This window comes from Otolemur garnettii, unplaced genomic scaffold (genome assembly GCF_000181295.1).
Source record: "Otolemur garnettii isolate 467f Iridium unplaced genomic scaffold, OtoGar3 scaffold00170, whole genome shotgun sequence".
NCBI classification, from domain to species: domain Eukaryota; kingdom Metazoa; phylum Chordata; class Mammalia; order Primates; family Galagidae; genus Otolemur; species Otolemur garnettii.
In genome coordinates this window covers 3,185,359-3,213,298 of record NW_003852565.1, presented here as the reverse complement: position 1 = coordinate 3,213,298, position 27,940 = coordinate 3,185,359, and the positions used below count along the sequence as shown (strand labels likewise).

Below are 27,940 nucleotides of genomic sequence, written 5' to 3'. Positions count from 1 at the left end.
TTTGGATGCACTTTCGCAAACTACATCCCTACGTAATCAGCCCTGAAGGCTACGTGGGAAGGGTCCAGAAAGGGAGAGGAGACATTGCAGCCGTGCTGCACTCTGCTCTGAACCTGAAGGCCACGGAGCCTCTGTGGAAACATCAGAAAGGGCTTGGGGGCTTAAGACCTGCTCAAACACAAAGCTCGCCCCGCAAACACTCCCTGTGAGCAGATCCCTGGCACCAGGAGCTGCGGGGCATCTGGTCTCGGCTTCTCTCCCATCCCCAGTCTTATCGCTGCGTCATGGCACAGAGTAGTACTGAACTGAGGAACAAGGTTATGGGAAGTGCATCTGCTTCAGGAGGAAATGCGGGTAGGAGACCAAATGACTCAGAAAGAGCAGCCCTTTTGATGACCTGGAGCCCAGGGTCTTTCTTTGGCTTTCCAGGGTAGCCTGTTTGAATGTAGTTTATATGACTTTGAGTAAAGGCCACCTTCTGTATGACCTGACACTGGGGACAGACCGGCGTTTCTGAGCTTCATAACACAGGGAGCTGGGACAGTTCAGAGCCAACTTACTACAACTCTATGTTGCTGTGCTTTGGGATTAGGCAGCATTTAACAGGAGGGGAAGGGATTTTGCCAGTAGAGAGATTTCAGGTGACATTTAGAGAAACCAGCAAGAACACTAAGGAACATAAACAGAACATTGTCCTTTGAACTTAGGTTTGTTTTTTTTTTTTGAGACAGAGCCTCAAGCTGTCACCCTGGGTAGAGTGTTGTGGCATCACAGCTCACAGCAACCTCCAACTCCTGGGCTCAAGTGATTCCCCTACTAATCTCCAGTAGCTGGGATTACAGGCACCCACCACAATACCGGGCTATTTTTTGGTTTCAGCCATCATTGTTGTTTGGCAGACCCAGGCTGGATTCAAACCTGCCAGCTCTCGAATGGCCTTTACTCAAAGTCATATAAACTGTATTCAAATAGGCTACCCTGGAAAGCCAAAGAAAGACCCTGGGCTCCAGATCATTAAAAGGCCTGCTCTTTCTGAGTCACTTGGTCTCTCTATCCGCATTTCCTCCTGAAGCAGGTGCCCTTGTTTCTCAGTTCAGCACTATTCTGTGCTATGACAACAATGAGACCGAGGATGGGAGAGAAGCCGAGACCAGCTGCCCTGGCAGCTCCTGGTGCCAGCGATCAGGTGTATGTGGCTGGTGCCTTAGCTGCTTGAGCCACAAGTGCCGAGCCTGAACTTAGGTTCTTTCCCAGAACCTTATGGAAAAGAAAATTCCAAGAACAAAGTGTGAATGGTGACCCTCTCCACTAAAGATAGTTATTTGTGGTTCTCCAGCGCTATTTAATATAAGCACTTAAATGAAATAATTTAGAAAGGGGTACTGGCTTTGGAATATTAAAAATATAAATGGCTTACTTAATGTTTCTCAAAAATAAAGCTGAGGAATTGGAACCCCGTGCCCCAAATGCCCTGTAACACTGCGATGGTGGCTGGCTCCTACATTCTTCAGCTCAAGCCTTGTCATTTGAAACATAAATGTATAAAGTGGCAGGAGATGGCAAGGGGTTAATAACTTCCCTTCCCTCCTGTTAAATGCTGCCTGACCCTGGAGCATAGTGACACAGAGTTGTAGTAAGCTGGCTCTGAACTGTCCCAGCTCCCTGTGTTATGAAGTTCAGAAACGTCAGGTCATACAGAAGGTGGCTTTTACTCAGTCATATAAACTGCATTCCAACAAACTACCCTGGAAAGCCAATAACTGGCTTGTGGGAGGGAGGCTGATTTATTGCATTTGTCCATTTCTGTGGGACAAATACTCCCTCCCACCTTGCCTGAATTCAATCTATCAACATAGTATTGAAAGGCAATGTGAAATTCCTATAAATTTATAAAAATTAGAAAAAATGTACTGCAAAATTCTTGAAAAAAATTTTTTTGTTTGAGACAGAGTCTTACTTTCTCACCCTCGATAGAGTGCCGTAGCATCATAGCTCATAGCAACCTCAAACTCTTGGGCTCAAGTTATTCTCTTGCTTTAGCCTCCCAAGTAGCTGGGACTAGAGGCACCCACCACACCTGACTGTTATTAGGGATAAGATCTCACTTTGGCTCAGGCTGGTCGGACAATCCACCCACCTCAGCCTCCCAGAGTTCTAGAATTATAGGCATGACCCACTGTACCTGGCCCAAAATTCTTGAAAATTTATCAACGGGCTCTTACCAGCAGGCTTGAGCAGGCTCTAGTACACAGCTGGTACCTACTAAAGGCATCCAGCAGTTCCCCAACTGATGCCTCTCAGGGCTGTTTTTTAATATACACTCAGAGGGAAGCAATCCGCCCACAGACAACTGTGTAATGCGACTGAATCAGAAATCTGAGAAACCTTGATAGCCAAGACACTATGCCCCACTCCAGCAGACAGAACTGGGGAATCAGCATAAAATCCCACTTTTAGACGTTCAGACAGTTGCCCAAGTAAAAATTTATGAATCAAAGCAAGGGCAGTTTCCATGACAAGGACCTGGGAAGATGAGTTGATCTCAAGCTCTCTATGGGCCTACACAGTACTGGGACTCTTAAAAACTCAGAATATGGCCTTGGCGCTTATAGCTCAGCAGCTAGGGCGCCAGCCACATACACTAGTGCTGGCGGGTTCAAATCCAGCCTGGGCCTGCCAAACAATGACAACTACAACCAAAAAATAGCTGGGTGTTGTGGCAGATGCCTGTGGTCCCAGCTGCTTGGGAGGCTGAGGTGGGAGAATCGCTTAAGCCCCAGAGTTTGAGGTTGCTGTGAGCTGTGACGCCATAGCACTCTACTGAGGGCGACCTAGTGAGAGTCTGTCTCAAAAAAAAAACAACAACTCAGGATATGTCAACAGAACTACAGCATCTGGGCCAAGAGGGGGGATGGACAGATGCCTGGTCAGCAGGGAGTCTGTGGGGAAGAGGCCAGCCGGGCCGTGGGGGGTGTGGAGGCAGGAAGGTGCAGCTAGCTGCCTGCACCTGCCTGGTTCCCGGTGGCACTCATTCCCTTTACCCTCATGAGAGGCTGCAATGCTGAGATCACTATCCCTACTCCCCTTACAGCAGATTAGGAAATTGGGATGTAAAAGAGACAGAGCCACTTCAAGCTCATATAGCTAGTAAGTCAGGGCTGAACAACCAAGTCAGGCCTCCAGGCCTCTGAGAGAAGGCGGGGTAGAGAAGGGACAGCTTGGTGACCACATCTTTGTCCTCAAATAGCCAAGGTCTCTGCACATGGAAAAAGGAAGAGATTTTGTCTGCATTGCTGCAGGGAGTGGGGGTGGGACCAGCACCCCTGGGTGAAGGCACAGGAGACAGATTTCACTGCATCTGAGAGGCCAGAGCTGGCCAGGAGGAAAGCTGCTCCCAGGATGGAGCCCCACAGAGAAGACAGAAACAGCTGGTCAAAGAGGTTGGGCAGGAGTGTCTGGAGAACCTGTGGACAACTCCTATCCTGTGGGCTGCATGGTCTCTCTGGGCAGCCTGGTCCAGTGAGAGAGGCTAACTCAGCCCTAAAAGCCTATATAGCAGGAACAGCCATTTGTGAGGTACTCAATTCAGATCCAGGGGTTTGCTGGTGAGGCCGCTGGTCCTCTGGATCCCAAGGCTTTTTGAGACGCACAAGGCCTCCTATGAGACATAAAGTGTACGCATGTCCACATTACACCTAGTGTACATCATGTTATTATTAATAAATATAAACTAGACTTTATATGAGGTATGTAGCTATAGATAGGTAGGAATCTCAACTCCTTTGCACAGAAAGTGAGGCCAGGTGAGTGACAGCCCTTCTGGGTTAAGATGAACCTCCCAGGAGGGAGGATCCTTGTAGCAGGATCTGATGATGGCAGCCCACACAGAAGCAAGTGCACCCTCCAAACTGGCTCCTGTGCAGAGCACATATACTCTCACTCCAAAAATTTGGCTCAAGGAGTAGGGTGCCAGCCCCATATACGGGAGGTGGCAGGTTCAAACCCGGCACCGGCCAAAAACTGCAACAACAACAAAAAATTTAACAGGTGGCTCAATGAATACAAAATCAATTAAATATTTAAATATTGAATTAAACATTAAAATAAACATTAAAGTAATAAATACCTTAATTTATTACTAACTGGCATTTACTAAATGCTGATATGAACACGGTGGGAAATATGGACTCAGTTTTGTAAAAAATGAGCCCATCTTCCGTTCGCCCACAGTAGGTCTGTGAAATATTCACAAGATGGGACAGACAGCGGTTTCTGGGGCCCCAACATTTATCTCTGCTTCATGGGGCGGGGGTGGAGAGTGAGGTGGACAGAGGAACTCTTTCAACTATCTGCTGAGCAGCCTGGCCTCTCCCCTCTATTTTCAGTGGGAAATCAGGGTTTAAGGAGAGACAAGTCAGCTGCCGTCTGGGGGTACCTAGTGGGCAGCACCTGAGCCTCACAGGAATGGGTGTGGGGAGAAGGTTCAATCTAGAGCCCTCCAGCCCCGGGGTGTGCTAGAGCCAGGCAGCTCTTCCACTGAGCCCAGGTGTACAGAGCCATGACACCTCCACTGCTGGCGGCTCTCAGAACTCAACCTGGCTCCAGGGGACACACACTCGCAAGCTCATTACCCAGAAGATGCAGGTTGGTCTCCAGGCGAATGGCAGACTGGAAGAGGAGTTCCTCGCGGTTGTCCACAGAGGATTCTGCTTCTAGGTGGCTTTGTAACCAGCAGGCATACTCCTCTTTGCTCAGAACCTAAGTGAGACACAGGGTAAGGGCCGCGCCAGGCGCTCCACACTGCTGTGGTGGCCACCAGCAGGTGTGCCCTGGTGGAGGTGGCGCCACTCACCCTCTTGGCGATACACAAGGTGCGCAGGCCTTCTACTGCGTACAGGTTGAGGAAATTCTGGGTCTTGCTGCGGATCTTTTTTTGATGTCTTCCTCTGGCATCATCTGGGTTGGAGCACAAGCAGAGACACAGGTAAGAACGGCAGCCCCCAAGAATGGCCCCCAGCCCCCAGAGTGGTCTCATGTCTATTTCATCCCTTGCAAACAGTACACACCTTTTCATCTGGAGTTCAAAATAAAAATTAGCTGTTATTTTTATAAAAGAACCTCATCAAAGGCACATTTGCGGCTGTTTCTAGCATGTTTGTTAAAATGAGACGCTCTCGGAAATAAAAACCTCATGGGAAGCCCCGTGGAGTCCTCCCCTCTAGCCTGTTACATGGAGGTGTGTGCGTTCTTCTCGTTAGTGAAAAATCGTCCCTAACAGAAAGTGATGTTTCTATCCTAAGAACATCCTTCACTAGTGATGTTGCCAGATAAAATTAATGACATCTGAATCCAGAATAAAGCAGTCTCTTACTAAGAAAATTTAACTGAAATTCAAATTTAACCAAATATGCTGTTTTGTTGGCTAATCTGGAAACCTCTCTGGTCAGCCATAAGGCCGCTGTCTGGGAAGGCCTGGCTGGTATTTTAAGTCACCCCAGGATAAACTGGACATGGCAAAAATCTCCTAGATGGAGGTGCGTTCCCCATGGGGGCAACAGAGCCTTCCAGGAGGTGATGATTTGTTCCTGCAGATGAAAAAGTCTGACTCTTTCACATACAAAGCAGATACACAGTGCATGTGTGGCATTAAAATGTCATGAGAAAGGCAGCACCTGTGGCTCAAAGGAGTAGGGTGCCGGCCCCATATACTGGAGGTGGTGGGTTCAAAACCAGCCTTGGCCAAAAACTGCAAAAAAAAATGTCATGAGAAGAGAATTAGAAAAAACCTGTCAGAAAAGTGTCCTGAAACACGTTTTTGGTGGGATTACAAACTAAGACAGCCTCTCTGGAAAGAAGTTTGGGGAATCCTCAAAGAGCTAAGTAAGAGTAGACCTTCCACTGGATCACACAATCCCATTACTAGGTATGTACCCAGAAGAATAAATATCATTTTTCCATTAGGACATTTGCACTAGAATGTTTAGCACAGCTCAATTCACAATCACCAAAATGTGGAATCAACCCAAGTGCCCACCAACCCAGGAATGGATTAACAGGCTGTGGCATATGTATACCATGGAATACTATGCAGCCATAAAAAAGACAGAGACTTTACATCTTTTGTATTAACCTGGATGGAGGTGGAATACATTCTTCTTAGTAAAGAATCACAAGAATCCAATGTGCCCAATAATAACATTCAAATGGTAGATGAGCAACTACATGCCCACACGAGGAAAGAACACAATTAAATTCAAGTGGGGGGAGGGGGAAGAAGGAAGAGGATGGTGTGCGCTCACCTAATAGGCAGAATGGAGGAGGAGAAAGGAGAGGAAAGAAGGAAGGAGAAAGAAGAAAGTATTTCTGTTGTCTGTGGGAGAGGGGAGTGCAGGGCTGTGATGCTGAGATTAACCAAGACAGTCAAAAGAAAAAGTACTGAGGCACCCCTCAGGACCCTGGGCAGCCCGGATGAGGGTGGACACTGGGGTGTTTCTGTGTGGGGCCATCTGCGCTGGGTCTGGGAATAGGGAGCACCTGGCCCTGCTACCCCCACCTCCACACACACACACACACACACACACACACACAGGTGCCACTCTGGTTGAGTCCTTGCTCCTCAGTCTTGGGTGACTTCTCCTTCACAGATACCTGCTACAACCACGGCTGGGCCGTCACTGCAGGAAACAAGACTCTGCAGTTGGTGGGACTGGTTCTTTCTGAGTGCCTAGATGGCCTCATACTCATGGGGATACAGGTGGGCGGAAGGAACTCAAGCTCCACAAAGACCATCACTGAGGAGCTGGGGAATCCTAAGGAGACAATATTGGGGAGCTAGCACGTAGACCCTGGAGGGAACTGGTCAGCCTATCTCTCTTGCACTTGCTGGGGGGAGCTGGCAGCTGCTGGTTTCACACTAAAGGCAGACAGAGCTCACACTGCATTTTAGGTGGTGCTCATACAACATCAGCCCATTTTTTCTGATACTCAACAGCAAGCCAGTTTTACTCTACAGTAAAGGGAAGAATTTCCTGTAAAGTGGGTTCCTTGAGTAAGGAGCAGCACCACACACAGAGGTGGGACCAACACTGCTCAGCATCTCTGCTGCTTGGCCTGGATGTCACCAAGGGGTCTGGGCTGAAAGACTCTGAAGCCGCATCTGGGTCCTAGAGGGGTTGGTGGCACAGCATCAGACAGAGATTGCTCCTGTCATGGTCTGTAAAGATGACTTGCATGCCCACTGGCCGAAGGCACAACAGGGCCGAGACAGCTGTGCCTGCCTGATGGCTGCCCTTGGAGTCCCCACTAGGAGGCCACTGATGGTGACAGCCACAGCCCATGGGCAGGCCCTCAAAGGGAGGAGGGTGTTGAAATTGCCCCGAGTGATATTTCCACTACCTCTACCCTTTACAAACGATATTTACCCAATATAGAGCCTGAACTTGTTAATATGATAAACTAAAGTGACTTCTTGCTTGTACATGGATGCGTTCCTTCCATGAAAGAAAGTTTACTGAGCTCCTGAGCAGCAGCAGCGATCCAGTGGGCTACGCAGTGGGCCATGGCCAACGGCTCCATGCTGGGGAAGGCAGAGCAGCCTGAGGGTCACGCCTTGAAGGCCACACAAGGCAGCCAACCCCATCAAACCACAGGCAAGTCAATGTTAACGAAGGGATCTACAGACGTCGTGTGCCAATGTTATACCAGTCACTGTGCTTCGGGCTTGTATGGGGGTTTTCTCTGAGGGTGGCACTGTGATTTCCTTAGCTGATGGGACACTGAGGCACAAAGAGTGAGTGACTTGTCCAGGGTCGCCCAGCCCATAAGTGTAGACCTGGGATTGGGACAGAGGTCTGTGGTTACAGGCTGGGGTAGAGCCCCTGCTTTCTTCCCAGCACCACACCGCTTCTTGGCAGGGCAGGTAAAACATGGCCACAGCCTGCTTATGCAACACGGTCACGTCCACTATTGGCTTAGCCAACTCCTGCTCCTTCTCTTGAAAGTGTTGTGGCCGTGTTGGAGAGAGATGTCAGGTTAACTCCAGAGACGATGCTTGTGTGCCCTTCTCCATGTCATCACCTGCACACAGGTAGAGAGCTGGGCCACAGTGCTCTGCCTCCCAGGCACAGAGAGTCACCTGTAACAAGCCTGGCACCACACACCTGCCACTCCCCAGGTAAAGTTGAATGGTTTGTGCTTAAGGACAGGGTATACCAGGTGGAGGCTTTGGGGCCATTCTACAGCCCTTCTCTTGGGAAACCACTGGGGTCTCTGGAGTTCCCAAATCTTAACTTGCCTAGTGCTGACACGTAGAACTCCTCAATCAAACCCGACTTTGCTTACAAAGTCTCACAGAAAGGTAGAGATCAACACTAACAGTTGATTTTTATGGCAGTGTCAGCACCTGGCCTTTCTGTGATGCAAGAGATCTGAGGCTCTGTTCTCTCTCATCTGCCATTATTGAGGTGTGAGTAGAGTCCCTCCCTGACACCCACAGCAAAGCCAGGCTGATGCTGCAGGCTGGGTGGAGAGGGCTGCAAGGCTCCCTGACCATGGCCTTCAGATCAATTCTGAGTCAGAAAAGGAGGGTGACGTGGATCACCCAGTAAAGGACATCAGGTGCCTTCCTACCTGAAGGTGCTGAGCAAGAATACTACGACACACTCAGGAGCTGATGGAGGCCAGCCCCTCCCTGCCAGCTGGCGAACAGCCAGGCGAGCTCTGTCTCCTGAGCCTGTCCCCAGTAATGGTCTTTCCACTCTGGCACATTATGAGAGAAGCGGGGACAGAATAGTGAGTAGTTCATGATGCCACATTTATTTAATTTAAATACATTCAGCTTTCTGGGACAGCCTTAGTATTTGGGAGGGGAGGGAAAGAAGTGTTCAGATGTTCTTCTTTTAGGAAACGATAGTATTAGTGAAGGTTATGACAAGAGTTTGTGTTTTGTCTGTACAGTTCATTCAGCTTTTCTACTTACGTGATTAAAAAAAAAACCATTGCCAGCAAAGCACAAGTGTGGTAGCTGCCCCAGACTCCCCAATTGCTCCTGGTTCCTCACAGCCCGGTAGGGCTTCCTACTTTCTCTGGAGGATGGAATGTACCTCCCCTGCCACCTGTGTGGCCCTGGCATGTGAGAGGTGACCCACCGTGTGCCTGATCGTCTGAAGCACACTGTCTTCAATGCAAGGCCTTGAGATAGGACACATAGATCTTCTGCAGTAGAATGTAATCTGCTCTGTGGTCGCCCTGATGTGGTGGCTGGTTAGCTCAGTTGGTTCGAGTGTGGTGACCTATTCATATTTTCATGTGTATGTTGACAAGAATCCCATTTTGGAATGCAGAAGCCTCGTGGAATGCTAACTCAGTCCATGAACTAGAGTCTGTGCCGACTCCAGTGCAGAACCACCATAGGGTGATGGAAAGGCAAAACCTGGCCTGTGTTGGCTGTGGTGACAGGTCATCCAAACTGTTCTCAGGGGCAAGTTGACAAATGTAGCTCAGCTGCCTTTTGAAGGTCACAGCTCTGTGACCAGGACACAGGTTTCTTGTCTACAGAGGTCCTCCTATGCACTCCTCTGTGAGAGGCTGGTCCCATCCCGGGGCACCCAGATATGGCAAGGCAGGCAGGGGCGCTGGCTGCTGCCCCACCTCCACCCAGCCCCAGTCACCAGGGTTGAGCCTGCGCTCCACCCTGAGTTCAGGGTGGGGCAGTGACGGCCACAGCCCTTCCACTCCCATGTCCCAGAAGCAGTCTGGCTGGAAAGGAGTGTGGGCTGTCACTGATTCAGGTTCTGGCCCCGTACCTGTGTGTCCCAAACCCTGTTTAGACCAGAAAGGTAAGTGGACTCACGTGTGAGAGCCCCACAGAGGCTACTTGGCCTTAAGTCAGGACAGAGGGCAATGGGCCCAGCCAGCAGCCCCTACTTTCTAGGCCTTCTCTGGGGCTTAGAACTCACAACCATCCCAGGCCCATGGGGCAGGAAGGAACTTTCCAGAAATGCTAGTCTAAAGATTCTCAACCTTCACTGTTCAGATTTAAAACCCTGTGCTCCCCAGGTAACCCTAGGCCCTCCTGTTATGGGTAAGGAGCATCTAGGAGCTGAAGTGCCAGAATGCATTCTAGTCTAAACCCTTCCAGCAAGAAAACAGTAATCCAGAGACAACTCTCTGACCGGCCCTGCTTTAGAGAAGGGATGAAAGGGCCCAGCATGGTGGCTCACACCTGTAACCCAGCATTCTGGGAGGCGGAGGCAGGCAGATTGCTTGAGCTCAGGAGTTTGAGACCAGCCTGACCAAGAGCAAGACCCTGTCTCTACTAAAAAAGTAGGAAAACTGAGGCAGGAGGATCACTTGAGCCTAAGAGTTTGAGGTTGCTATGAGCTATAACAACGCCATTGTGCTCTACCCAGGGTGACAGAGTAAGATTCCATCTCAAAAAAAGAAAAAAAGAAAAAACAAATAAATAAAAGGATGAATGAAAATTACCTTCCCCAAGTGAAGGAACTCCCTGGGGGCCAGGGTGTAGCGAGCAGGGCTCCTACCTGAGTTGCAGGGCAGCAGGAGGTCCATGACCACGGAGTCGGCCCCCTTGGTGTAGACGCTGATCTCATCAGTGAGCGGGTGCCGGATCACCACCGACATCCTCTTGCGGATGGAGTCAAAGCCCAGTGTGTGCAGGAGTTCAAAGGTGAGCCGGCCCAGGTGGGGCAGCTCCACCGACACCTGGTCGTGCAGGCGATCCACCAGTGTGCAGTGGTAGGCCCTGGCTGCGTACACCAGCGCTGCCTCGTCGGGGCTCTCGGCCTCATACCGCAGCTCCAGCTCCTCCGGCTTTAGCTTGGGCTCCTGCTCCAGGGGAGGCTCCGTGACCCAGCCGTCCACTTGGCTGCCGTAGCCATTGGTGGCGACGGCTGGGGTGGGCGGGCTCAGCCTCTCGTCCAGCCTGAGAAGCGTGCTTTCGCTGGAAAGGCTGGACAGGAAGCTCGGTTTGTGGTTGGACTTGCAGGTGGACAGACTCCCGATGCTGCTGCAGCCTGCGGTCAGGCGGCTGGGGGTGAACCTGCGGAGGAAGTCTTCTATCGTCTTCACCGGGGACTTCAGCTCAAACCTCACTCTCACCTGCAAGCCGACAGTCAGAAGACAGGGGAGGGAATTGTTGCGTCCCTCAGAAGCCCCACCCTGGTTCCCACAGGACACTCCAGGTGCTTGGCAGGGTAATGACCTTGACTTCCCCACTGGGGGCTCAGGGTGCACGCTCCCCATTTCCCAGATTTTGGCAAGCACTAAAATTGCATCCAGAGATAGCATTTCTTCTAGTGGGCCTCACCCATTTCTCCTAATGAAGGTTATGCAATATTCTTCCAGAATGCACCCGGGGGCTCTGATGTGTGCCGAGGAATGTGCGGCTTGTGGTAGCCTGAAGGCTTCAGGGCTGTCTCCTCACTACAGTGGCCCCTTGCTTTGCATAAAAACCTCACAGGAGCGGGCTCACCATTGCCAGGTATAAACCTGGGCATTTTGGTTTCTTCTAATTAAAAAGCTACCTAACAGAAGGCCAGTTTATTATACATGCCTTTGAATTGTGTTCATAAAAACATTTAAATACAGGCAGTCCCCAGGATATAAATGAGATAGGTTTTGTAGGTTTGTTCTTAAGTCAAATTTGTATGTAAGTTGGAACAGGTCCATTTACCTATTACCTGTAATCGCCTCCATTCAGAAGTGGCAGTGGTACGTTAATTGGATGTTTGTAATTCGGGGACTGCCTGTATACAAATCACATTCCCAAGCCCCAAAGAGATCTTTCTAAGCACCTTTAAATACACAGATAGATCCAGGATCCAAATCATTAAAAAACAGTTTTACAATCACAGTAAGAAAAGAAATAAAATTTATATAAATGTATACACATACACATACTTGTTAAAGCTTCAAAAAGCTCGATGATGAAAAATGGAGCACACTTTTCTTAAAGAAAAAATGTTGAAACAACCGAAAACCTGAGTTATATTTATTCTTAAGTCTTTGTAGGTTTGCCCATGTGTGTAAAGTTGTGAATTACAGGCTGGGCACCGGAGCTTACGGTGGCTCACGCCTGTAATCCTAGCACTTTGGGAGGCTGAAGCAAGTGTATCGCCTGAGCTCAGGAGTCAGTGCTAGACCCCATCTCTAAAAATAGCCAGGCATTGTGGAGGGCACCTGGAGTCCCAGCTATTCGGGAGGCTGAGACAAGAGAATCACCTGAGCCCCAAAATTTGAGGTGATGCCATGGCACTGTATTGGGGGCAACACAGTGAGACTCTGTCTCGAAAAAATAAAATAAAGTTGTGAATTACAGTAGCAGTCTCCAGAAAAGTGAGGCATTTGGTAAATAAGGTGCAAAAGACCAGATGTTGATGCCCTACAATTGCTTCATCTTTGGCCTCATAGCATAGACTTTCAATGTACCACACATCTGGGCGGGGCACAGCAGCCACATCACAACCCCCGCCAGCTCCAAATGCCTTTGCAGGTGGAGCTTGCCAGTAAGTGGGCGGACAGCAATGTATCCAGAGACTTGTTCATCTGCAGCCTGAGGTTGGGCAACGAAGCATTCTGCTCCCTACATGGAGGTCAAAGTACAGGTAACCTTCAGTTATGGGCATGCCTCAGGGATACTGGGGGCCTCTCATTTACTCAGCAACTGTGACGTTGCTTACTACAGGCCAGAAGGGCTAGACTGTGGGGTTGGGGGAGCCCAGAGGTCAGAGGAGGGGCTCGGAGGCAGCCAGGGGATAAGATTTGGCAGGAAACTGCTCTGGTGCTCAGCTGGCTGGCAGCACAGACCTGTGGTCTCTGAGTGGCCAGACCTGACTACCTGGGATCCCCTGGGTCCACTGGGGAATCAGCAGGATGGTGTGGCAGGAGCTGCTGCCAGACACTGACACAGCACAGACCACCTCATTCACCCCATGACATGTGTTGACAGCTCTCTGAGAGCAATCTGCTGGAAGGGCTGGCCCGGGAACACAGAAGGTCGGGAGGCAGGCATACAGCACATCCCAGCCCTGGGGCACCTCCTATTTTAACTTTTCAAAGCTGCCTGGCTCCACATCCAATGCAGGACTTTCTGAGAGGTACCTGGGTGACACAGGTACTTTCACACACACAGCCTTTCCTCTCCTTGCAGAGAATATGTTAGGCTAAGCCAAAACCAACCTGGGTACTCTTTCCTCTACCCTAAATAGCCCTTTTGGAGGACAAGGTTAAATGTACCTTAACATCAGGATACATCTGCCATGAGCCACACTGGGCTCCAAACCCTCTCTGTAAATCCTCATTGCCCTGAGAGGACTGACACCAGGGAAGCCGCAGGGATGGCTTGGGTGCTGTGGGCTTCCAGGGACACTCCAGAACTTGCCTTTTGTCGTGGCTGATCTGGGGACGTGACAACTACGGTGTTGCAGATGGTAAGCGCGATGAAGAAGTCGAAAACATCAGACAGCTCTGGCGGGAGGTGGGCCAGCGGGTGCTCCTGGTGCCGCGCCAGGGACAGGCACCTGTCACACTCACTCACCTTCTCCAGCAGCTTTGGGTCGGGAGTGATGTCTTTCTCCTGAGAAGCAGAGAGGCCAACAATCGGTGAGCATGACCCAGGGACGTGCCAGCGTCTTGGCACTTGACTACTTAAGGCCACCCTGATTTTATTATAAGCGGTAAACAGAACATCTCACATGAATATATACCATGCTATAACTGTACGTTATTTATAATTCTAGTGGTATAAAAATATATAACTTACATATGAAAAATGCATATATTCTTATTATGTATAACAAAAGATACATGTTTTTTAAAATAACATATCTTAGAATATCTTCTCATAAAAGGACATGTGTTACTCTAGAAAAATTTTAAAACTCTGCACCACACCACCCTAGGAAATAATATCTAAATGCTTCTGCATTCCTCTCAGTCTTTTTTCTCTACATGTAATTTTTTTTTTTTTTTTTTAGAGACAGTCTCACTTTGTTGCCCTCAGTAGAGTGCTGTGGCGTCACAGCTCACTGCAACCTCTAGCTCTTGGGCTTAGGCAATTCTCTTGCCTCAGCCTCCTGAGTAGCTGAGACTACAGGTGCCCGCCACAACACCTGGCTATTTTTTTTTTTTCTGTTGCAGTTTGGTCAGGGCTGGGTTTGAACCTGCCAACCCTCGGTATATGGGGCCGGCGCCCTACTCACATAATCAAAATATTTTATGTACATATTGGCGATCTCAATTTTTCCCCCAAACTATTATTCTCTGAACTTTTTTTTTTTTTTGAGACAGAGTCTCAGTCTGTCACCCCAGGTAGAGTGCTGTGGTGTCCTAGCTCACAGCAACTTCAAACTCCTATGCTCAAGTGATCCTGTTGCCTCAGTCTCCTGAATAGCTAGGGCTACAGGCACTTGCCACAATGCCTTGCTCATATTTTAGAGATGGAATCTCACTCTTGCTCAGGCTGGTCTTAAACTCCCAAGTTCAAGGGATACAACCGCCTTGGCCTCCCAGAGTGCTAAGCTTACAGGTGTGAGCCACCAAGCCCAGCTCTTGTCTGAACCTTTTCCAGGCTTTTAAGAATTAGTTGAAAACACATTTTTTGACATCATATGTACCACAGTTTATTTGATCATCCATTTATAACTGGATATTTAAATTTCCTTCACTGCTTTGCCAACGTGGGCAACACATAGATAAACTGTGTGCATCAATCTCCGCGTTAATCATTGCTAGTTGTGAAAGTCTGAATACTTCAGATATTCTTGATAGGTATTGAAAAATGCTGTCAGGAACATCTGGTCCCTGGTCGTTTGGCTCCTGCCAAGCATGAGGGCTCCCCACTCCCAGGGGCTCTGTACAAACCACTGATCGGGGCCATACTTCCAGATCACTCTGAAACAGCAACTTGTCTGCAGGTTTAGAAGGACATAAACAAACAAAACCACCACAAAGTGAGCAGATGGGTCTTTCCCTCTGTTCTTAAAATGTTTCAGAAGTGGGGCGGCACCTATAGCTCAGTGGGTAGGGCGCCGGACTCATATACTGAGGGTGGCGGGTTTGAACCCAGCCCGGCCAAACTGCAACAAAAACTAGCCAGGCATTGTGACGGGCACCTATAGTCCCAGGTACTCGGGAGGCTGAGGCAAGAGAATCGCCTAAGCCCAGGAGTTGGAGGTTGCTGTGAGCTATGACGCCATAGCACTCTACCAATGGCGATAAAGTGAGACTCTGTCTCTTAAAAAAAAAAAAAAGTTTCAGCAGTGAAAAGGTCTTTTAGAGGCCATTACTTACTTCTGGAAATTTCATGAGTGCCAGGGTAGCTAATAACCAAAGAAGAAAGGAGTTGTACTATATTTGGGCTCATCTAATTGCAACTTTTTTGAGGGGAACTGGCTTTGCCTTTTCCCAGTTGTCATCTTGTTCTGCTGATGTTTTATTCATTTCATTTGGCAGGAGGGGCTTCCTCTCCATCTGCGAGGCTCCATGGCCATCACCCAGCCTCACCGGCTATGGCAAAGGGGCCTTGTCAGTGTTTTGGAAAAGATACCACAGTGCAGAGAGGTGTTGGCCAGAAAATCTTCTGCTCACTGAGCACAGCCAAACCACCAACCAATGATGTATTTGTATGATTCAATATAGACACTTTTCTGGGGTTTCGGGGAGAGGGGTTGTTTTTGTTTTTGTTTTTGAGACAGAATCTTACTCTGCCACCCTGGGTGCTCATAGCAACCTCAAACTCTCGGGCTTAAGCGATTCTCTTGCCTCAGCTGCCTGAGTAGTTGGGACTGTAGGCATGTACTACCACGCCAGGCTAATTTTTTCTATTTTTAGTAGAGATGGGGTCTCATTCCTGTTCAGGCTGGTCTTGAACTCCTGAGCTCAAGCATTCCTCCCACCTTTGGCTCCCAGTGCTCGGATTATAAGCGTGAGCCACTACGCCCAGCCTCAATATTGACACCTTGGACAAACTGGGTGAAATGACAACAGGGTAGGAAGGTGGCAATTGATGGGCCAGGCTATGGTGGGACAGCTGGGCATGCAGGCCCTGTGCACTCACCATGGGACTGCTGAAGGCCGTGCGCTTGGACAGTATGCCCACTCTCTTGGCCTCAGCCCGGTTGCCTGTGCGCCAGTGGGATTTCATGCTCTGGGGTCTATGTGTCATCCGAACACTCTGGTGGCTCCCAATGCTGCCTCGCTGGGATGCTAAGCCCCCTCTGGGCATCACCTCCTCTTCCTCCGAGTCGGCCTCCTGGTACCTGGCCAGACGCTGGGCTGTAGGGAGAGGAACGCGGGCTGAGACACTGTGAAGCAGGCTAGGCATACTGAACTGATTCAGAGTGTCTGAGGTCCCAGGAGGCTCTGGCAGGCTTCCCTGGAGCACTCCCCACCCTTGCTCTCCATGGACAAGGCACAGTGAAGGAATATTCTCACTTATCTGCACCCTTAGTCAACCTGAGGACTGATATTCTCAATCCCATTTCACAGAAGAGAAGACCAAGTCTCATCTTAGAAAACTTAAGGAGCTTGCTAAGGTCACACCACGCGTGGGCAAGGTACTTGGGACAGCCCAGGTGTGCACGGGAGCGGGAGGGCAGGTGGCCTTGAAGAAGACAGGGTAGATGGTAAAGGCCTGGCCCACACACTGAGTCCCAAGGATCTACCCATAGCCCCAGGTGTCATGGATCCACCTGCTTCCCTGTGGCCTTCCAATTGCATAGATGACAGTGCCCATGCAGTCACGGCCACCTTGCTCAGGGCCACGTGTGTGTCAGGAAATCTGCTCCCAGCCCCTGTCCAGGTGACGCACTGTGGCAGAGGGAGGCTCACAGTGCCCCTAGACCTCACAGCAGGGTGCAGGGTCAGGGCTGGAGCCAGCCGCAGAGCTCCAATGAGGAGGATCCTGACTGCAATGCTACCCTTGAGTCTTCAGGGGGCCTTGCTGAGCAACACCCCCATGGCCAAGTGAAGGTGCCTGTGCTAGGTTTCTTGCTAACCAAATGCTCTGAATGAATGTTCCTGGATTTGTCCAGTTAGGACAGCTCGTTTCATCAAGGATGAGCAACAAGGAGGCCATTCATAAAGCATATTCATTCCAAGCAAGTGCTCAGTCACAACTGGAAGGTCATAAAGAAGGCACCCAACACCAGGGGCCCACCGAGAAGTATGAAAACACGGTGGCCCTGGAGCCGGCCAGCCACATGGGCCAGGCCTTTACACGGAACATCTCTTAACAGACCTTCTTTTGGACATGAGAAGGGGACGTCACCAGCCCACCCTTGTGAGGCTGTGTACTTGCTACCACCAGGATTCCTCCTCAGGGAACAAAACTTCTCCCAAACCTTACCAGCTCTCAGATGACTTAAGGCCCAGTTTACTGGGCAGCAAGGAGCGCAAAGCCAGGACAGGTGAATAATCAGTATGGGCGTAAGGAGCTTGGATCCAGTGTCTAGGAAGGCCACCAGCTCTCACCACCTGGCCCCAGCAGAGGTCATGGATGCCAAGACTCAGTGCAGTCCTCCCTACTCTTCCTAGGAGGGGCAGGGACCAGGCTGAGGCTCTTGCTGGTGTGTGGCTAGTCTGAAGCAATTTCTGACCAGCAGTGGCCTCGGATATCTTTGATGTCCTCAGGAAAGATGAGGCCCAAGGAATGGTATGTCCAGCCCTGAGCATATATGGTTAGCCGGCTCCAGGTCACCCGGTGAGGTCAGAGAGGGGCACACACTCCAGGTTTCCATGCCCAGTTCTGGTTGTGAGCTGTGGTCAGTGCTCAGAGCCTCCCTGATGAGTCCCCGAGAGGCTAGATCACTGGATTAACTGGCTGAAGACACTCTCTGCTCTGGGTGCCTGTTAACCACTGATCCAGGATTTCTTTAAAACACACCACCGAGATGCACAGTGGCTTCACTTCTTGAGCACAAATGCTCTCTGTGTCTCTGGAGACAATGGAACCCTCTGGATTTATGGTAAGCATTGGACAACTGTTAAAATCTTTCTCTAACTTTACGATTCTGCCCCAGGGAACCTCAGGTTCCAACTTTATATTATTACCTTTAAAGCTTCTTATTTCTGAAAAATCACAATTGCATAAAGTGATGGGGCGCAATGTGGTGTTTTTATATATTTATATAATGTGGCATCATTCAAGCGAGCTAACTAACATATCAACTACCTCACCTGTGTATCTTTTTATGGTGTAACACTTGACATTTATACAGTGATTTTGAAATATATAATACATTATTGCTGGCTATAGTGACCCCCTGTTTAATAGATCTCAAAACCTACTGCTTCTGCCTATCTGACCATGGGTCCCAAGTTCGAAAGGCTGCTGCAGAGCTGACTGCGCAGGTCTCGGACTCCTTTACAACTCCGCTGAGTTTTGCTTTCAAGACAAGCACACAAATGACGGAGCTGCACCAAGTTTAGCAGCTACAGAAGGGGAAAGGGAGGAGGGAGAAGGGATGATGGAAGGAGAGTGGAGGGAGGGAGGATGGTGAGTGGATAGAATACCATCACTGACAGCCTAGTTTGGGTGGCAAAGAGAACATTACACAGAACAGGTAACTTCCTGTGTCTCTGTTTAATCCAGCTATTTTAATTTTATAAGGAAGAAGACGGTGGATTATCATAATAATTCTTGCTTTTATATAACTCATGAAGTTTTCCAACAGATTCTTCCCACCAAATCCCTCTAAAGGACAGCTACCTATATCTTCCCATTTGATGACCCCACCTCCCCTATTTTATATCTGCCCTTTTTTTTTGACAGTCTTTGTTGCATGGGGGGGGGTCCCCTTACATATCACCCCTCCTGGAGGAGGTTGGGGCAGCTGGCTACAGTCTTGTCATTGGCTCCCAAAGGTGGGGGCTCCTCTGAGCCTTCAGGGAGGAAGGAGGCCACAAAAGGCAAGGAGATAAGGAGTGGAGAGGTGGGAGGCAGGACCACCTAAACGATCGGAAGTGAGCCATTCATTTCTTTCCAGGTCCCAGGGACACAGTGCTCCCAGGGAAAGAATGCAGCAGATTACTCAATGCCCTTCTGAGAATTTCTGGCCAACTGACAGGAAGATGGCTGGGTGATAACAGAAACATCTCTTTGTTAGTGAGGCAGAGTAAAGCAGCTGGCTGCCTCAGAGGTGAGGCCCGTCCTGGAGACCTTGCCTGGCTACTTGTTTGCCTGGCAGAAGATGAGGGCTTAAGATGCCGACACTGCAGAGAGCAGGATGTCAGCAGTGCACAGTGCCTTTCTATAAATAGCACTGGCTTCAGCTCCCGAGCAGCTCTGACAGCCTGTCTTTATGCTCCTCTGAAAAACAGCAATCCTGAAGCTTATGGAGAACGTGTGTGCATGTGTGTGTGTCCACGTGCAGCTCTAGATGTACCAGTTTTCTAGTCCAGCCCACTCTGGAAGCCCCCCACACCCAGACTCACCATTGGCATCATGAGAATATTCCACGCCAGACACGGTGCATCTCCGGAAAACCATCTTATTCTCGGTTAAGGTGCCAGTTTTGTCGGAGAAGATGTATTGGATCTGCCCCAAGTCCTCCGTGATGTTCAGGGCGCGGCACTGCAGCTGCGAGTCTGTGTCCTCGTCGTACAGCTCCATGTCCTGGTTGATGAAGTACACCTGGCATACCTTCACGATTTCAATGGACACGTACAAGGAAATTGGGATCAAAACCTGGAAGACACGCGGCACACGGGATGCCGGACTGTGAGGACCGGGGCCTGGGGAGCGAGTCCATGTGACTTCAATACAAAAGACTACACCACAAACACAGAGGGACCATACTGTACCTTTAAAAGCTTAAATAGGTTGGTTTAGAGTCACTATTGGAAAAGTATGAGAGTACTGGCAAAGAGTTTAAAACTAGGACAGCCTAGGGTGTGGCTGCAGAGCAGAAATCCGCTGTGGTGTCTGGGAGTGTGGTGACCGTGGCCTGGACAGAGGCAAGCGTTTTCGTGTTACTAATTTGTGCTTGAGAAAAGCTAGGAAAGGAAAGAGAGAAAAGAGAAAAAAACAACACAGCATAGTCAGAATTCTCTTACACAAGGCTAGCAGGCCCCTGGGGGGACACGATACCCAGGCCTTCCCTGGGCTGCGAGTACAGGAGCTGTCCGTTCCCCACGGACACGACCCCACAGTTCAGCGGGTGGCCACCAATGCAAAGGGCCATCTTTTTCTCAGGTGCTGCTTCTGTGTTTGAAGCACAATTTTCTGTGATCTCATCCAATGCAGGGCAAAGGGAAGAAGGCTTTGAGAAAAATATTCAAGCGAAGCCTTCCTAATTTAAAAACCATCTCCTAGAAATTAATATTTATTTTCTTATTGATTTTTGTAGAGTAACAGAATTATTTGCCAGCTCAGAGCATCATACCCAGACCCACTGGCTTCTCCTGGGCATATACCGATGTTAATGGAACACCAACTATAGTCCTAACTCTAGGTTAGGACGAAATTTTGCATCTACAAAAAAGACTAATTTGGAAAGTTGAGCAAGGCTGTTTCCTGTTGTATGAAGCACATATATAAAGAGACAGCAGAGCTTCTCTCGTAGGTGAAGGGGAAGCAAATGTCCCCTGGTCACGCTGTACGCTGTGTCCCCAAGAAGCTCAGCAGTAACCCTCACTACACTTCTCACCTTTTGGAACTCTGGGACCTCCCCCAAACTTGAACACACCTTTTGGGGCATAGATTCTCAGTTACTGCGTGGGAGTTGTTGGGGAGGCCTGTGAATTAATTAAAAGAGTAGTAATAACAAGCAATGCCTGTAAATGTGACGTGATGCCTTGAGCTGAGTCGTCCTCAGACAGAAGCAAGCACACGGAGGCTAGTGGAGTGCCGGATGAAGAAGTCTGCAGTTTAACTCAAAGCTAAGTACCAAGTGGGTTTTCACGATGTACCACAATAAGGTAACACATTCACAATGGGGGAAACTGGGTGGGGGCATATGGGAAGTCTCTGTATCAGGCTTTGCAACTTCTCTTTAATTCTCAAAGTTATACCAAGATGAAATTTATTTTAAAAAAATAACTGAGAGGAGGAGCGGTGCCTGTGGCTCAAAGGAGTAGGGTCCTCCTACTCCGGCCCCATATGCCTGAGGTGGTGGGTTCAAACGCAGCCCCGGCCAAAAAAAAAACAAAAAACCTGCAAATAAATAAATAAATAACCGAGAGGAAAAACAACAAAATGAAAACAGAGACCCAAAGCAAACCCTCAGAACAGAAGAACCTTAAGAACAGCAAAGGAGGCTCGGCGTCTGTGGCTCAAGTAGCTAAGGCGCCAAACATGGTAGGTTCGAATCCAGCCCGGACCTGCCAAACAACAATGACGGCTGCAACCAAAAAATAGCCAGGCGTTGTGGCGGGCACCTCTGTGGTCCCAGCAACTTGGGAGGCAGAGGCAGGAGACTCACTTGAGCCCAGGAGTTGGAGGTTGCTGTGAGCTGTGAAGCCATGACACTCTACCCAGGGGGGATAGCTTGAGGCTCTGTCTCAAAAAAAAAAAAAAAAAAAAAAAGAACAGCAAAGGAGAATTTTAACTTGAAAATCACCCAAAGAAAGACTTTATAGATAAATTAGGTAGAAAAATCAAAAGCAAAGCTTCAGGCAGATAGCTCTGTGGTCCTCAATTTATAGAAAATCCTCAGCAGAGTGTGATGACTTTTTAAGTCCTCTTCAGAAAAGTAAAGGAATTGCAGTGTGACACTTGGCATTGTTACCTGCAGAACTATTATCATTGTCAAGAACGAGTAAACCGCCGCTGTGACTGGGGATAAAGAGCTTCCGTCGGACTCAGGGACGTCAAATAATGATTTCTTCTCTTGATACCGCCACACCCACAATCCATGTCCTGCAGTGACGTTCAAAGAAAAACAGGGTCCATCCAACAGAGAGATAAGAACACTGACAGTGTAAAGTACAGTATGACCCGGCACGAGCACAGCCGAGTTTATTAGCTTGCCGTGCCGGGTCACAGGGCAAGAGCATGACATTCTTGGCAGCCACGACCACACAGTGGGAAGGAGCTGGGACTCGGACTCTCCCTCGCACCAAGGGTTACCCACTGTGGGGGCCCAGCTGTAGGAATTACATGTGTGCGGGCAGGTGACAGCGTGAAGCCCTCAGAAAGGAATTTCCTTCCCAAGAAGTGCAAACACAACCAGTAGGCTCTGGGCACTCTCCTTGGAGATTCAAAATTCATGTATTGGGACTCTGGAAAGCCATTGGTAGTATAATTATGTAATCAGCCGGGCTGCACACCTATCTGATCACAGAAGCCCACTTCACGTCCTGCACACCTGTGTTGAACATGCACAGACTTTATCTTCCTTGTCATCATTCCCTAAATAATACAGTGTCACAACTAGTGTTTACATCATAGTAGGTACCGCAGATAATGCAGAGATGACCTAAGGAGCAGGGGAGGATGCGCATGGTTTATATTTAAATGCCATACTATTTTATATACGTGGCTTGAGCATCCGTGGATTTTGATATGGTCAAGAGTTTTGGAATCAATACTCCCAACCCTGGATACACAGTCAGTCACCTGGGCATCTCTACATGGCCAGGGTGATGCACACAGATCTTGGGTTCAGTAAAAATGCATCTTTTAGCTGTAGGCTGAGGACGTCCAGGCGCCCACCACACTGGCCTGACTGTTTGGGATCCATCTAGGAAAACTTACCGATTGCTGAAAACAGAGACATACAAACGAGGAGAAGGACACACCAGAGCACATCACAGTTCATCTGCCTCTCAAGCTGGCTGCGCTTATAACGAGGCCCACTGTTGTTCAGCAGGGCCTTGGTTTCGTGTCCTGGGAGGGAGGACAGAGGGAAGTGGTGAGCCAGTGCCCGGTAGCCAAGAGATGCACTGCACTGACTTTGTGTGAATTACTACACTGCCACCCAAGATGCAGGGTATAAAACTAACCTTCCATATGGAAGAACCACAGAGAAACTAACAGACAAGAAACACATGAACACGCCTTGGGAGAGCACTTTAGGTTGAGTTATTGTCTGAAGAATCTTTGCTAGTTTTCCAAATGTTCTACATGGGTTTGTTACTCTTACAATCAGAAAAAAATGAGGGAGAGCTGTGCAGGAGTGCCAAGCTGTCCCGGTGAGGTATCCGTCCCACCTGCATAGATGACGATGCCCGCGACAGCCTCGGTGTTCCTAATGGTGCATCCTCGAAGCAGCAGGTTTTCTTTATGGAGTCCAGCCTTCTTCCCATTATCGTGTATGCTGTGAAGGAACGGCTGGCATCAGGCACCAGGCTGCACACGTGGGCCTCCTGCCTCCAGCAGCCCTGCCCGATGCACAGAAGCTCAGGCAACCCGATGGGCCAGGACTCCACCAAGAGTGGGTGGCTGTCTCAGCAGGTCTCTGTAGGAGCTGGACAGGTGCTGACTAGTAACTGGACACCTGAAGCAGCTCAAGAGCCTGATGTCTGTTTACTTTGCAGATGGGCTTTTCACTCCAGGACTGACACCACAACACCTGCCCCCATGCAGGACAGAGCTGGGAAGCCAGCCAGGGAGGGCCCCGCTCGGTGGTCTCAGCACAGAAAATCCTCCTCCTCATCAGTACCTCAAGTTGTAACAGAAATACAAGTGTCTGTTTCTGTACGAAGGGGGATGGTTTTAGCAACACTTTAGCATATCCTTTTTTCTTATAAAAAGTCATAAGGTCATTAGAAATACTAACATTTTTAACTTGAAATGTGCTAAATTTCATGAGACAGTTTTATAAATAGTTTCACTAATGTTTAAAGTCAGAGGGATAGTCCAAAGTTAAGGCCCCCCCGCCCCCCCGCCCCCAGCTAACAAATGACCCACGCCAGCCAGGGCAGGTCTGTGCTAGGGCCACACTGCCCTAGACAAAGCTCCTGGGGCCTGATGTCACAGGTCACAAGGGAAAGTTCCCCTGGATGCTTCTGGAACTACAGCAGCAGCCTAGGTTAATGCACCCTGGGTAATGACATCAAGAGGGGCCTCCAAGGGGCCACCTTTCTGCACCATCAGTGAGCTGTCCTCATCACACCCCACCCTGCACACCCACAGACCAAATGCCTCCTCTAGTTCTCAGCAGCTCACCAGGCATCAGTCACCCCTATAGGATTTTCCCTCTCCTAGGGCAATCTCCCCAGGGGGATAAATGTATGTCCTGGGGAAGAAGAGAAGGCAGGCACTGAAGGCAAGACTGAAACGCACACGGGGAGGACACACTTTCTGCAAGGCTGTTATTCACCACACAGCGACAGTACTTCTGCAGAGCAAATAAACGCAAAGGGCTGTTCAACCAACACTGCGTCAACAGCCCCCTTTGTAGTTCCAAGAGAGTGAGTTTGCTTTAAAGAAAGCTTTAAGGCTGAAAACCTCAGTGCCAGCTAAAGCATCAAGAGCCTGGCGTGGATCAGACATGGTTACGTACTAAACCCTGCTCCGTGCTTCTGCAGTGAGGATGCCCATCACCTGTCTCCCAGGGACATCTCTCCAGGAGCAGCCACACAAAGGCGTGATTGCTCCGGGACAGCAGAAATAATGAATTATCCCAAACAGATGCACTCAATGGAAACAAGAAAAGTATTTCACACGAAGTGTTCTGTGATGTTACATACACCCTGTAACAACTTCAGTTCTTTCTAATCAGCCCAGGTCAGGACCATGGCTGGAAGGACAGCAGAGTGGACATGAACAGACAGGGATGCACTCCTGAGCAAATGGCCCCCAAATCAGAGAGGGAAGGGAGGCTAGAGACCATCTCAGACTTGAGAGAGGGCCAGGCCAGGGACAGCGGAAGCCCAGGCCCAGCAGGTGAGAAGCTTGACTCTAGGAAAACACCCATCAGAGTGTGACCCCTCCAGACTTGCGCTCATGTTTTTGTGTTATAGGCTGAACTGTGTCCCTCGAGTTCTTGTGTTGCAGCACTAACCCCCAGAATCTCAGAGTGTTCCCTCACTGGGAGATCGGGTCTTTAACCAGTCACATTGGATCAGGGCCCACTCTAATGGCCTCACTTTAACCTAGTCACCTCTTTTTTTTTCATTTTTTTATTATGATCTATTATGTCCTTATAAAAAGGGGAGATGAGGGGGCAGACACACACAGAGGGCTGACCACGTGAAGACACAGGGAAAGCCATGAGAGAGGCCCCAGGAGGCCCACTGAGGTCAGACTTCCAGCCTCCACAATTGTAAGACCTTCAACTTCTGTTGCCAATGCTGCCCAGGCTGCCGTGGGACTGTTTCAGCAGCCCCAGCAGTTGCATACGCCCGCACCCTCTGCTGTCGGCCACGCGCACGAGAGCCTGCCTCCTTGTACTGCTCCGTGTCTTGATTCATCAAACTAATCTCTTCCAGATCAAAAGTGTCTAGAAGGAAAACTGGGTGAGAGGACTGTCTGGTGACCAGATCTACTGTCCACTGCAGGCTTCCTTGGGAAATGGCAGTTTGGCTGATGGATGTCCTGCCCAGCTTTTCTTTCTCAGATGTTACATCTTCCTGACTACCCTTGCTGATGGTAAACAGCCTCATTCGTCGGAGCCCCAGCACACAGAGAGGTGAGCACCAGCCTGTGCTGATAGGGGCCTACACAGGAGTGCAGGGCTAACGTGCTCAGGGTATATCCCCCAAAGCCATAGGCATGGCACCCAAGTCCAGGAGACTTGGAGAGATTCTTCCCCAGCTCATGTCACCTGCAGCACCAGGGTCTAGCCCTCTGCCCTGCTATACCTTGGGTGTGGCTCCATGCTGGCCTCGGGTACCTAGGCCAGAAACCTGGGTGTCCATGACCTCCTACCGTTTTCACACCCAGGGAAACACCAGCCCTCCCGTGCACCTGCTCTTCATCTATTTCCCAACTCATGACCCCTTCACCATCTCCATACAGTGCCTCCCCCATTAAGGCATCCACATTTCTCCCCTGGAGCCCACCTCACACCCTGTGGCCCACCTCACGCCCTGTGGCCCCGACACCGGCAGCCTGGGTCCTCGCAGTGGTGTCTCGGCATGCATGGTGAATGCCGCAACGTCCAGGAGCATCCTTTTGTAGGCTCCTCATGTACTCTGCAACCCCTTCCCCCTCCAGGGCAGGCTGGGCCAGATTCCACAGTTATCAGGGAGGGTCTCAGTGTCCAGCTCCCACGCCCTCCCATCTGGAGACTGCTGCAGTCTTCTCTGCTTCCCTGTCTCTACTTCCACACACGGGGTCCCCATCTCGCTGCACTTGGCACCCAACACCAGCTTCAGTGCCTCACCCTGAGCTCCAGCTGGGTCCATCCAGTGCAGGAGTGGGTGAGCATTAGAGGGAGCCCTGGCTTGCTGTGCCCCTTGACCAGGGCTGTGAGTCTCTCCAGGTGATGTCCTTGAGGAGTCCCCAGGGGCCATTTTTCCCCACTGGACATCCTGGTGGTGATAGCTCAGGTGTCACTAACTCAGAACCTGCCGCTATCTTCTCAGAGTCCCCTAAACCCCACCCACTCCTGCAGAAATGTACTCTTGGCAAAAAACCCCTCTATGAATGTGAATCTGAGTGCAGGATCTGTTTCTTGAGGAGACCCTGACTGACATAGGTGGGGAAGAAGGAATGACACATAACTGATAGATAATTCCTCCCACTGCCAAATCCTGAGCAGGATATTTATAATAATAAGTTGCTCATGTATTTGTTTATCTAAAGGAAATATGTGCAGAAATCACTAAACTGTGAGTTTTGAGCTGATGCTCAATCTTCTTGAAATGCATATTTATCAATTAAGGTGCCAAGATAATAGGAAATTTTCCAGTTTTAAAGAGTCAGTTGATGTAGCTACAGTTCACCTAGTGCCTGGTCACAGACAGTGAGGACATTCCAGACACCCCAAAGCTTCCTCCAGACACCAGGTGGATGGGGATGAGGACAGTGACAGTTCCATTGTTAGCAATGGCTCTGCTGCTATTACTAATGATGATCCCTGGAGGTGTCACCTTCCAGGGCAGGGAGGCTGCCCCAAGAAGCACACCATGGTCTCCCGGTGGTAGAGAGGGGCCAGCCCCACCTGGTCACATGTGGCTCTCCAGCACACAGGAAGGAAGGCTCAAAACCCTGCTCTGGGGGGGGGGCGCTGTGGGGCAAGGACAGAGCTGTGTGAGAACAGGGTGACTACACGTGTATCAGACAAAATAGACTCCCAAAAACTACCCGAAGAGACAAAAATGGTGATTATATAATGGAAAAGGGTCAATTCAACAGGATGATGTAACCACTGTAAATATAAACACAACCAGCATCAAAGCACCTACATCAGTATACGGAGCAGACATGGCAGGAGAAACAGAGGATTCCACGTGAAATGGAATTTTACATCAGATGGCTGACCAGCAAACCTTTCTGCTAGGGAAAGTGCAGAAGTTCAACTCATTCTTAGCTTCAAAGATCACTTGAAAGTATGTCATGACATACCATGCTCATGGCTGGAAAGAATCAGCATTGTTAAAATGTCCATACTACCCAAAGCAATATATAATTTTAATGTAATCCCTATTAAAGCTCCACTGTCATACTTTAAAATTCTTGAAAAAATAATACTTCATTTTATATGGAATCAGAAAAAAACCTCGAATAGCCTAGACATTACTCAGAAATAAAAACAAAGCTGGAGGAATCACACTACCAGACCTCAGACTATACTATAAATCGATAGTTATCAAAACAGCATGGTACTGGCACAAAAACAGAGAGGTAGATGTATGGAACAGAATAGAGAGCCAACAGATGAATCCAGCTACTTACCGTAATCTGATCTTTGACAAGCCAATTAAAAACATTCAGTGGGGAAAAGATTCCCTATTTAACAAATGGTGCTGGTCGAACTGGCTGGAGACCTGTAGAAGACTGAAACTGGACCCACACCTTTCACCATTAACTAAG

General features: G+C 49.4%; 1 protein-coding gene across 1 annotated transcript in view; it reads right to left on the bottom strand.

Annotated features, from left to right (window-relative positions):
• ATP10A (ATPase phospholipid transporting 10A (putative)) overlaps positions 1–27,940 on the bottom strand; it is a 206,197-nt gene that overhangs the window by 33,363 nt on the left and 144,894 nt on the right. Inside the window, exons 4-12 of the mRNA XM_012811611.2 lie at positions 23,170–23,276; positions 22,715–22,846; positions 21,747–21,877; positions 19,453–19,705; positions 16,076–16,293; positions 13,400–13,594; positions 10,542–11,118; positions 4,853–4,956; positions 4,632–4,758 (exon numbers count right to left, since the gene is read on the bottom strand). Of these exons, the coding sequence (XP_012667065.2) occupies positions 4,632–4,758; positions 4,853–4,956; positions 10,542–11,118; positions 13,400–13,594; positions 16,076–16,293; positions 19,453–19,705; positions 21,747–21,877; positions 22,715–22,846; positions 23,170–23,276 (1,844 nt within the window). The remainder of the gene's footprint in view (positions 1–4,631; positions 4,759–4,852; positions 4,957–10,541; positions 11,119–13,399; positions 13,595–16,075; positions 16,294–19,452; positions 19,706–21,746; positions 21,878–22,714; positions 22,847–23,169; positions 23,277–27,940) is intronic.